This window comes from Catharus ustulatus, chromosome 12 (assembly GCF_009819885.2).
Source record: "Catharus ustulatus isolate bCatUst1 chromosome 12, bCatUst1.pri.v2, whole genome shotgun sequence".
Lineage (NCBI taxonomy): Eukaryota > Metazoa > Chordata > Aves > Passeriformes > Turdidae > Catharus > Catharus ustulatus.
The window spans coordinates 4554100-4565866 of NC_046232.1; the positions used below are offsets into that span (position 1 = coordinate 4554100).

Sequence of the window (11767 nt, forward strand, 5' to 3'; positions counted from 1 at the left end):
GGTGGGGGACCACACCTGCTTTCTGAACACTCCTTTGGTTCTTCCTTAGTTAGATATCACCAGAACCATGTAATTTTTGGATAGTTAACTTATATCATACTTGTGCATCTTAGTGTCTTCAGAGTATTTTGTTATTACTATCAACCTAATAAAAAACTCATCTATTGGCCTATAGTCCAGACTGAAAGTATGAGAAGGAGAATCTTGGTAACCTCTCAGTTCTGGGCCCTTCAGAGGCTGATAAGGTGTTAAGTGAACAGTGATGTGTCTGAGCAGACCAGGAAGTAGGGGGTGATTTTCCACAGACAGCACTTTTTACAATAGGACTCTATGCAATCAATGGCTATGGGTTGTTTCTGATTCAAAACACTTCCCCTGTAGCAATAATGGTTTAATTCTGTGGTTAAGTAGGTAATGAAAACATTTATTTTTCTGTTTCTATTCTTTCAAAGGGGCTAAAAAAGAAGGTGCAGCTGGATTCTTTAAAGGGATTGGAAAGGGGCTTGTAGGAGTGGTAGCCCGCCCGACAGGAGGCATTGTAGATATGGCAAGCAGTACCTTCCAGGGGATTCAAAGGTACAGTGCAAGAGCAAGTTTTGAAGTACTTCTGCTATGTTGGATACCAGGTGTTAAAGTGCTCCAGTAGTACCACATGATTACTTGTTAAATACAAAAAGCAGAATGATATGTGAGGCTGAGAAATGTCCCGTAGCCTGTAATGAATGTATTTTATGATGATGGGGAAATTGCTGCTTTGGAGAACATGATGCAGTGTGGTAGTTCAGGTAGAAAGTAACTAATCCTTTTTTTTGTTTTACTGCTTCCCCTGAGGAGAAATGTTAGTTAAATTTAATGTGAAAAATGCATGGCTAAATTTTCAGAGTAAAACTTCCCAGTCTGAAATTTGATTAGCAGTGCACATCAGGGTCTCCTTGTGTTTTAATGAGACCTTTGGATAGTGTGTTACTAAACTTGTGAACCCTTAGTAAATGATCTGCATTTGGGAATAAACTTCTCCCGCTTATTTGTCTGGCTGTTTAATTGGCTAATGCTACTTTTGATTTATTATTATCTGTCTATCCTATTTACATCTGCAGGGTACCCAGGATGTGTTAGTGGGATGGTGTGGCAAGTGAAAGGGTGAAGTGTGATGTATTGGTGGAACTCAGGATTGTATTAAGCTTACCAGAATAATGTTGCACTGTCTATGGCAGGGTGGCAGAATCAACTGAAGAAGTGTCAAATCTCCGTCCCCCACGCCTCATCCGTGAAGATGGCATCATCCGGCCCTACAACAGGGTGGAAGCTGAGGGGTATGATTTATTTGAGGTATGTTTTGCATTGTAAACACAGTTAAAATTCTATAACCTGCAGGGTTCCTTAAAGGATTAAGTTGTAATCAATCTGTAGCAGTCATTATCTGAAGTAAAAATTTGCCCCAGCCTATTTCATAAAGCAAGCCTGGATAGCAGGCAAGACCCAGTGCTTGGAGCAAGCTGAATGCAAAATGGAAACTGCAGCATTGCTGTTATATGGGCTTCTCCATTTTATGTTCTGTAGTCACTCCTCATGCTCTGGAAAGAGGTAGTAGGATTAAGAATTATTAGGATTAAGATTTAATATGTGAAAAAAACCCTCTTTTGATAGTTCCAAATTTTTGTCTTTATAACAAAGCTGAGGCTGGTTTACAGACTGAGCAACTAAGCTATAGACCTGGAATTGTTTGGTTGTATCATCAGTTTAAAAAACTGCATGAATTTTCAAAATACCTCTCTGTTTTTTCCTTATGTTGTTCATAATAGTAATCTGTCATAGCTACAGGCACTGTGTGGGCATTAAGCCTGCTTTCTTATGTGGATGTGCCTAACACACAGAAAATGAACAACATGAGTTTTCAAGTTCTTGATTGTCAGAATCTGGTTAATTTGTATTTCAGACTTTGTGTTCTTAATACTTACCTATAAATGCTTATTCTGTTGCTAGAAAGTTAGAGTAAAATAACTGTCTACATTAACACTTTACAACCAAAACTTGGATATTTGCTACTTGCTCGTACATGTTCTTTTTATCCTTATAGACTTTTCTAACATTTCTTTTCTTTCTCCTTCTCTCCTAACATGCAGCAAGAACTGGAATAATGGAGTAAACACTTTCCACATTTCTTGTCTGTTTCTATCATGGTCTTTCATCTGCTTAAAGTATTTAGATAAAGGGCATGATTGCATTTACCATGTCCTCTCCCCTTCTTCTCTATCTTTTCTGTAGCAGCTGAATAAAGCAGTGTTTCATGTTGTTCAGGCTTAGAAAACAAACTTGAATAACCATCTTCAGCAAGATTAGATGAGTGAATCAGAAGGGGAGACAGGGAGTGTTTGTTTCCTATATATATTTTTTTCTGAGGATGCTTAGCGCCTTATGAATGACAGCCACAGAAGGCATTTGAAAAAAAAAGAATCGTGGGGGTTAGACCATGAGTTCATTTATTTATTGGTTATCTCCTAGAGGTAGGGCTGTGGACAGAGGGGCAGAGCAACATCTTGAGCAAAATTTAAAATAGTGATAGTGAATGGAATTTACTTCTGGGAAAATGCTTGTAATTTCATAACCTGGAAGTACTGTTTTCATAGAAACCTTGTGTTTTCTGTGCTGTCGTAGGACTGTCAGCTACACAACTTCTGACCCATTATGCCTTCAAGTTACTACTGCTGATTCTTTATGAACTTTGCTCAGCTGAAACATACAGTGAGCTTAGCTGACTCTGGATTTTATTCACAGAATCTTCAGGGGCTTTGCTCTTAGACATAAAAAAAAAAGTTTAAACTTTCAGATGTTAACAGGAATTTACACACACACACACACACATAAATAAGTGTATGTATTTCTATACTAAGCAATGCCATAAATTTTGTTACTAATACAGCATCTTACAAATTAGCAAGCTGAGCTTAATAAGCTGTTGTCAGAGCAAATTTTTTGCCTATCATGGGCAAAAATGTTGAACAGAAGCATCTTTGCTGGTAATGCCTTTTAGAATGTAATGGTCAATTTAAAATAATTCAAGAAACCATTTATCAACTTTTTTTAGTGGATTAAATGAAGTTAAGCTGTGGTATACTAAGCAGGCCAAATTTTTTCCTCTTGTGTTTTTTTTTTGGGTTTTTTTTTGGTTGGGGTTTTTTTTTTTTTTTTACTATGTATTTTACATCTAGCAGAAAGGAAGAGGTGGCACAATCAACACAGAAAATTTGATATTATGCAGTTCCTTTACGTCTAGTATTTATATTTTTCTTAAAAGCTGTAGATTGGAACTGGATACAAACCAGGAATGAATCCTCTATATACAGTTTATTTCTTTCAACAAGTCACTTAATGGAATACAGGAGAGGTTTAATTACTGTTCTTGATTTTTGTGCTAGAGGTCAGTGTTGAGAAGGCTTTGTTTTCTAATGTAAGTTAGCAAGTGATGTAAAGCAAGACAAGACAGTGTCTTTACATGAAATCAGATATTTAATGAAAAAGATGAGTCAGAAAGTTCTATGTGCACTTACAAATTTAATCACAAGAGATACAAGTGCTGTTTATTTTTGGATCCAGTTTTGATCCTATGTTACAAGTAGTTTAACCAGAATCCACACCTTCTCATCTATTTTAACTACATTTAAGCATATGTCCCTTTAAAATAAATATAGGCTCACAGAGTGGAAACCTTGTAAGATAACCTTAAGAAACAGGTGCCTCAATATCATCCAGTGATTGGATGGAAAAATGTTTCACTTAATTGCTTTTGTGTGAAACGTAGGCATTATAGCTTGTCTTAGAGGGGCAAACCTGTAGGTTTTAAAAGAAAAGGTACCTTTTCCACAGGAAAGTCAGGTTTTTGGTGCAAATTGAGGACCATAGCCAGGTGGAGTAGATCAGTTCAGTTGTGTAAACTTGTTTATGCAGTTCCTTGTCCCAGAAATGCTGGATTTAAGGTATGTAGGCTGTATAGGGATGTGCCCAGTCAATTCAAAACCTAAGAAGTCAGATCTGCCATGGTGCTGGCCGTACCTCATCTCACAGAGCTGAGTAGTACACGATGTGTTTTCTTAAACATAAATGCACAGCTGTCTTAGTTTGGAGGACAGGTGTCTGCTGAGAAAGGCAAGAGCCTCTCTTTGAAATGGAGAATGTAAACTCCCTCCCTCCAAATTATTAAGATTTTGAAATTAAGGGGCTCCCAGGCAAAGACATGGGAATTAGGAATAACAGTTCTTTACTAGGGAAATTAAAATAGAAATACAGCACTACAAAGAACAAACCCCAAACCCTGACAAAGTCAGAGTACAGCCTGACACCCCGTCAGGCAGGGTGTTGGTAGCAGTCCCATTCCATGGTGGCTGCATCCTCCTGCAGTGACAGATGTGGCTCAGTTGGAGCAGTGCTCCTGTACAAGGTGCAGTTTCCCTGTGGAGGTCCAGTGGTGATGTGGAGAAATCCGGTTTTCCTCTGGAGTCCAGTGGAGAAAGGGGCTCCCTTAGTGTCCCAAAACCTCTGTTTTTATCTTGGTAAGAAATGTTGGGCTCTTCCCCCTGGTTGGAGCAACTTCCAATGGGATGCAGTAATTTTATCAGTCACACAGTGGGACTCAATGGCCATTAGCAGAAAATGACTGGCTGGAGGAAGGATGGGTTGTGAAAAGATAAAGAACAATGCCCTGCCTGGTTTCAATGGATGGCCCATTAGCAGAATATCTACCGTGGAGATAAGGATCACTGCCCCCACCCTCAACAGATGGTGATAGAATAGATACCTTTTATCACACCCTGTATTGTAACCCCAGACAACAGCATAGCTGGAGAACTTGAAGGACAAATAGGGCAGCTTTAGGAGAACTGTATTTCAGGGAATCAGTTCTCAAGCATTCTAATCATGGTCTGGGGAGTGTTTGAGTTGTGGTTTGCTGGAGCAGGTGGTGGCAGCCTTTGGCTTGGCGATGCTGGGCTTTGCCATGTGCCTGCAGAGGCTGTGCCCAGTGAGGGGCTGCTGCTCGCCCAGCTCCTCAGGGCTGCCACCATGTCACTCATATATTATTCAATGGCTGTTGCTGTTACTTTGTTTCATTTCCCAGTTAAAGCATGGAGCTGTATAAAGGACAGAGAACACCTCATGAATAATTGAGGCAGGGTGGTGAGACAGTGTTGTGTGACAGAGCGCAGACTGTGCTGGAAACTGCAGATTCTATTTCTGCTAGACTCGGTTCTGCTGTGGAAATTTGCTTTGGTTCTTTCATTTCCATGTAAAATAAAGATGAGTTAACTTCTTCAAAGTGCTCTAGTATGCTCATAAAAATAACAGCTTTTGATAAAGATGTCTAAATTTTAAGAATGTGCAGATTTACATCAAGTGCAACCCCCTTTTTACATAATGCCACCACCATTGTGCTGGCACGTATCAGGTGTATTGAGAATAGCTCTGAGAAGTACTGCATCTTTCAGGCACAGGCCTCAGTGGTACACTTACTTTGGTAACATATTGCATGTAAAATCTAAAAATACTATTGGGATTGTTTCTGAAGTTATGAGAAACAGACTTTCTCTCCAAAGCTTTGAGTTTGAATAGAGAAACATGCTTATGAATAAATCTGTTTAAATATGTGGCATGTCTAATTTCTTCATATTCAACAAAAGGGTTCAGAATATGTATTGCAGTCTTTGAATTACAGTCTTCTCATGGTGGTGGGTATTCTATTTTTTCAATTTTTTACTTGTTTTTGAAACAGCTGTGGTTCAGGTGCAAAAGGTGAGTTCATATTTTCATTTTAGTCATATACTGCCATATTTCTTCTAATGTTTTGAGGAGACTTTGAGATAAGCAGTCTTTTTGGCATTTTGTTTCCTTTCATGTACATTGTGCAGTTTCAGAAATTTTTAAGATGGTTAGAAAGGGATATTTTTTATAGAATATGTTGGTTGACCCTATGGTTTTGATTGCTGAAAAATGCTGGATTAAAATGTATTGCAAAACATAATATCACTTGAGAGCAAGTCCAGGAAAACACTGTGCTGTTGATTTCAGTTCTTGAATATTCATCCACTTCTGAGATTAAAGGATTTTTTGGAGTCACTTGTGTTGTATGATGATGCTTTAAGATATTCGTTGAACTTTTGAATATATGAAAATAAAATGAAAATATAAAAAAAGTCAAACCTTTTAATTGATATTTATGTAAGCTGATCTTTCCATGTTGATAACTTACACTGCATAGAGTTAAACCTGTTAATCACAGGCAGTCAGTTGTGGAGTCCAGTGGGGCCTCTGCTGTTATCTTGGTTTTATGGGTCCATCTAAGGAAATAAAAAAGAAATGGCTATTTACAAGAAATAACTAAAAACATCCTGAATTTTTTGTCCTTCCTCTTTAGGTTATTGTTACTAGTTTGTCAGAAACATGAGGAATGAGAACTTGAGGAATTTACTGTTATAGAGGCTGAATTTCACAGTAGCAACTGTATAATGAACTGAAAGTCCTCTTACTTTGCTCTGAAGAATATCAAACCAATTTTGGGGCCACCATTTGCTAAAGGGTGATCTGAAGTACATGCATCCTGCATCCAGGCATTCTTTATGTTTCCCCATAAGGGAAAAGCTACCCATTTCCCCTTAAAACAGATTGTATAATAGAAAAGGGTGCTTGTACTGACCTGGAGGGTACAAAGCTAATATGCATCGACTTTATACTTACATAATTGTCTTGCTATTTTTTGCTAATTAAACACTATTTATACGTGTCTTTAAAAAAAGACTTCTTTCATATTAGGAAAATCTGTAGTTGACAGAGATTTATTTTCATACCCACTTTGAGGCTGGCTTCCTGCTGGTTCCTATTATTAATTTCATGCTTTTATTTATTTCTGCATGATTTGATGTATATTCCTTTCCTACAAATGTGTTCAGGTATCACTCTGTGAGTCTTGCTGCCTTTAATCCAGTGTTATTGGGAGCTTGATGTGGAGTGACCTGTCTTCTGTGCTGGTCTATGTTGTTGATGAAATATTGTAATCCTGGTGACATGCTTTAGGAAACATTATACTTGAGTCAAAGAGTATGTACAGAATGGGAAGTCTGAAAAAGAAATCAATGAATAATTGCCCAAAAAAATCCTAGGAGCACTACAGTACTTTATTTCAAAACTTTTTCTGTATTTGTAGGTTGTCACTTGAGTTGTAGTTGTCTAATCAAAATGTGATCAGTAATTTCATACATCTTTGTATTTTGGGTATTGTATAGTCATATCTGCTCATTGCTTCAGAAGCATGTTCTTGAGGTACATTGAGAATTTGTGTGTTGATAGTTTCTTTCTGAGGGTCTGAGTTGTACCTTATAAAGATACATGACCTTTGCAGGGTTTTCACTCTTAAATGAAGCCTACAGCATGGAGTGTAGCAGAATAAACATTATTAAACAATTAGTAGCACAGAAAGGAAATCAAAGCTGAAGAAATAGTACACTGATATAGCAGTGTCAGTGTTCTACCTTTGAGTGGAATGGATCAGACTTCTCAGTGACTTAGCTTGAGGACTGAGAGCACTGTGAGAACCTGCCTTTAAAGAACAATGAGGTAACTTCTCAGGAGGCTTTTGAATTCAAGACACTGATTTTTGGGGTTTTTTTTAAATTTTGTTTTGATTGTTAGTTTTGTTTGTTTTGTTTGGTTTTATTTGTTTTTGTACAGCCCCAGAATTATTTTCTGTTTCTATTTCAGAAGTTGCACATCAGAAAGTTGGAAAAAGAGGTGTATCGACACCACTGTGCAATTCCAAGAGGCAGAAGAGCAAACCTTATTGTTACCAACAGGTATTAAATTTTGAATGCTTCCTAAGGGCTTGACATGATTTCAGTTTGGGGATTTGACATCTGGCTAAGCCTACACTGATTGCTATTCTCTGCTTATCTATTTTCCTTCTCTATTTTCTTCTTGATTTTAAAAAATATTTTATTTTCTTTCCTTAATGGAAAATGTAATTTAGTTGTGATGTCAGTGCTAGATACTAATTTGGGAAGATAGTTTACTCTGAGGTCAGTGAACCTTCCATCATAGTGGAGGGAAATATTATTTTTATTCTTTTTGTTTTTGATTTTTCAGATTAGCTTATTATAAGTGTTTGCAGTCAACCTAACAGTTTGATAATATGCATCTATGATCTTGTTCGTTAAAGAATATTTTAAATGAAGATTTAGGTCTTTGTACCAGCGTGAAAATTATTATTTAACTCATCTGACAAGTTTTAGAATTCAGGATGTTTGCTGTCCTGAGTTTGAGCACTCAAAACTTTCTGATTATGTTTAGATAATGAAAAGGATTATAATCTCCACATTCCACAGGTCACCAGTTTGCACCTTGCCTGAATGTATGAGAGGCTTATCCATGGAGGCTTCCCAGTGTGGTTTTTTAAATAATGACCACCACACCTCAGAATTTAGGCTGCAAATCAACAAGATTTCAAGGCACTGACCAAGGCCATGAATGATAATTGGGCAGTTTAGTTGTTTGCAGCCCTAGATAAATGGGCACTTTTTCCTTATCCCAGTTCTTGCCCTGCTCATACTGTGTGATGTTTTAGATCGTCTAGGACTTTTGAAGAACAAGTGATTGTCTCAGAATGTGTTAAGGAAATATGGCTCCACTGTGACTGAGTGGATTCTTTAAATCCACATAGAAAATGCCTTCTTAAACAAATGCTTTCATTTTGTTTAGTTTTTCTAGCCAAGTTCTAGTCCCAGAGAGAAATTGACTGTCAACTTTTTTTTTTTTCTTGAACAGGAGAGTGATATATTTGAAAGAAGTGGAAATCTTAGGCCATTTAACTACAGAGTGGGTTTACTTATTTGAAGAATTCACGCGTTATCCCTCCTATGAAGCAAATATTTTAAAAATTACTGTGTTGGTAAGAAAAGCATGTAAATTTTCTTCTATTTAATACTCACTAGAGGTCCATACATGCCTTTAACTTACTTAGGTTTTGACTGCTAACTAAGGGACTATGTTACAGGATTTACTGAAAGTTTCTTCAAAGTATGACACTTTGGTTAGACAGAGACCATGTTGAAATCTAACCTGAAATTGGCATTCAAGCCATTTAAGTATCAGATTCTGCTTTCTTGTTTTGTGAGTCATCTGAAGCTCATTTTTGTTCTCCTCTCCTGCAGGATCAAAAGATGTTCCCAAGAAAGGATAGTACAGGTCATGAATGTGTAAAGACAGTTCAGCTTCAGGATGAAGCTACAGCAAGGGTATGTTATTTTTGTTATAATTATTGTAATCTTATTTTCTTATGATATTGTTAGCAGTTGTTGAAACTCAGCATGTAAAACAGATGGTAATGTCAGAGACTTGTTAGAGAATAGGCTGCTGTGCCTGAGGACCATTTACCATGGTTTTATGTTGAAAAATATATTTTACCAAGAGTATGATGAGACCAAAGCATAATCCAAAGCATTCAAGAGAGTTTATACAATAATAATTTAATGTTGAAGCTACATAGTCTTAGGGTTTGTATATTAAAGCTCATTAAATGAAAATAATTCCAATATCTAAAGTACTAGTTTGTTTTAAATACCCTGTAGTCTATAGGATTCACATACCTCCTGATTATTTCAAGATCACCTAAGCCAGTACAAGTGGACCTTGTATGAAAAGGGTTACTTAGATTCCTGCCTCCTCCCTCCCCAAATGTGTTTTTTCTACCATTTATCTCTAAGTGTTTGTTCCTATTTGTGCTGGGGAGGCTGGAGTGTTTTGTGAGCCTTCCTTCTGTGGATGGTTGGATCTTGTAGGTAACTTACCTAAGGTGATCTATCAATTTGAATAGATTCTGGGGTACTTCAAGGATAGAAAAATTCACCTAGGAAACCATTTGTGTTATTGTAGTGTTGTATCAGGTGATGAGAGGAGGAGGTGTTCTCCCTGATACCCCATGGGAAATCAATTAGATCCACAGAGTCTTGGAAGCATGCTTGAAATTGTAGCTTCAATAAATCTCAAGTCAGCAGATGGACTCAGAATCAGGGCCAAATTACTGCTATTAAATTGATTGAACCTCCTAAAAGAATGGGTTAGACTGGGAAGGAAAAAGATTGCTGTAATTTTGAGGCCCTTTATGTACTGGAAGGGTCTATCTTAGTTCTTTTAGTGTGTCTCGTGTAAAAATGTTCCTTCAGCTTTCTCTTATAGCTGGTTGTCCAAATCACACTTGGAATTAAGCAATTTAAATCCTTTTAGTTTCTCTGTATCTTAGTGGCATGGCCAAACCTGGAGCATTGCACAAAACACACAGGTTACACTAGAAGGATACTTCCTTGTGTTTAATTACCTTTTTTGGTATTATTTCCTAACTGCACTTCCCTTTGCCAATGTTTATGCTGGTATCTATTACATTAAAAAGAGATTTTTCTGCTCTCAAGTGCAACACTACCCATTTACCTTTTGTGAATTTCTGTTTCTGTTCATCAGTTGAATATTGTTGCATGTGAATCAGGAGCTAAGTATCTAACTTAGACCAGCCTGTGGGTGTGGGGGTTTACATGTTTGTTGAATTAGGTATGTTTTAGAAGCCTCTTATGGAAGAAAAGTGCTACCTGCTTTAAGTGTTTTTTTTACCTTCACTGTGTTCTTTTACAGTGGATTTGTTGTGCCATTCAGGAAGCCCAAAGAACACGAAATCAAGAGAAGCTGGTGAAGAGAGCATCCTTGAAGTTGAGGAAACTTTAAACGCTGTCTTGATAATGACAGAATTTGTTGGGTTTAATGTTAGGTATGCAATTTTCTCCCTAAAATTGATTAGAAGCAACATGGAAACATTGGGCAAAAAGTAAAGATAAAGTATCTGAGGTCTTCTTTCAAAGTTAACAGCCATTTACACTGTAGTTTTACAAACTACAGTTTTTTTGGAAACAATGGATTTCTACAACGTGCATTTCAGTTTAAAAATTACAAGTCTTGATAAAATGTTTTCCCACTCTGAAATTTTATTTTCTGCCTTTTTTCACGTCAAGAGTCTAAAATGAAGTCATTATCTTATTTTCACTCTAAGGTTATGGTTTACAGACTGGTAGTAGTGGTTGTGGTTCTGGTGTTTTTTCAGATGAAGTACTTCTGTTCGTGATTGAAACAAGCTAAAACTCTATTTTAGACAACATTCTCCTTAAATTACTGTACATAATTTAGCTACTATAATTCCATCTCTTAGTGTTTAATATTAGAAAATACTGCATTGAAGCAATGTAAGAATGAGTATATATGAAAGAAATAGGCTGTTGTCTGGAAATGTTTACTTTGGAATATTGTCATATTGTAAATGAAAATCTGCACTTTAAAAATGAAAAATATTATTTACCTTTCAAGTGCCTCTTAGTGGTTTTGGTTGTGTCACTGTAGCCTAAAGTGTTATCTAAGAAGAACAGCACGCTGGGTTTAGCATAGTATGTCAAAAACTTAAATCTAAGAAATTAACTCTTACTCCACTGGAAGCATGCCATCTCATTAAGTTAAAACTCACTTCTGATGTAACATTTTTGTTGCAGTTTCTCTTCCTGAAGGCATTTAGCATTCAGTTCAACACAACATTTAAACATGAAGTGTGTGCCTGGTACGAATAACCCCATGAAATTCCTAGAGACAAGTTCCATTCTTAACACAAGGCACATCGATAGGTAACTGAGTCAAGGACTGTGTGAGCAAACAGATTAGAATTCAGTGATCAGTGAACTGGGAGCTTTTGCTGTCAGTC

The 11767-nt window shown here is 37.0% G+C and overlaps 1 protein-coding gene across 3 annotated transcripts in view; it reads left to right on the top strand.

The window, feature by feature from the left end:
* The window catches only part of VPS13C (vacuolar protein sorting 13 homolog C), a 76497-nt gene extending 65119 nt beyond the window's left edge, over positions 1–11378 (top strand). For 2 of the 3 annotated variants that reach the window (XM_033071157.1, XM_033071159.1), the window contains 6 exons: positions 453–576; positions 1215–1329; positions 7744–7835; positions 8803–8926; positions 9189–9272; positions 10660–11378. In XM_033071157.1, coding sequence (XP_032927048.1) covers positions 453–576; positions 1215–1329; positions 7744–7835; positions 8803–8926; positions 9189–9272; positions 10660–10749 — 629 coding nt within the window. In that variant the 3' untranslated portion in view covers positions 10750–11378. Of the gene's footprint in view, positions 1–452; positions 577–1214; positions 1330–2123; positions 2994–7743; positions 7836–8802; positions 8927–9188; positions 9273–10659 lie in introns of those variants that run through there. The other variant, XM_033071160.2, reaches the window with a different exon arrangement.
* Positions 11379–11767: the final 389 nt, after the last annotated feature.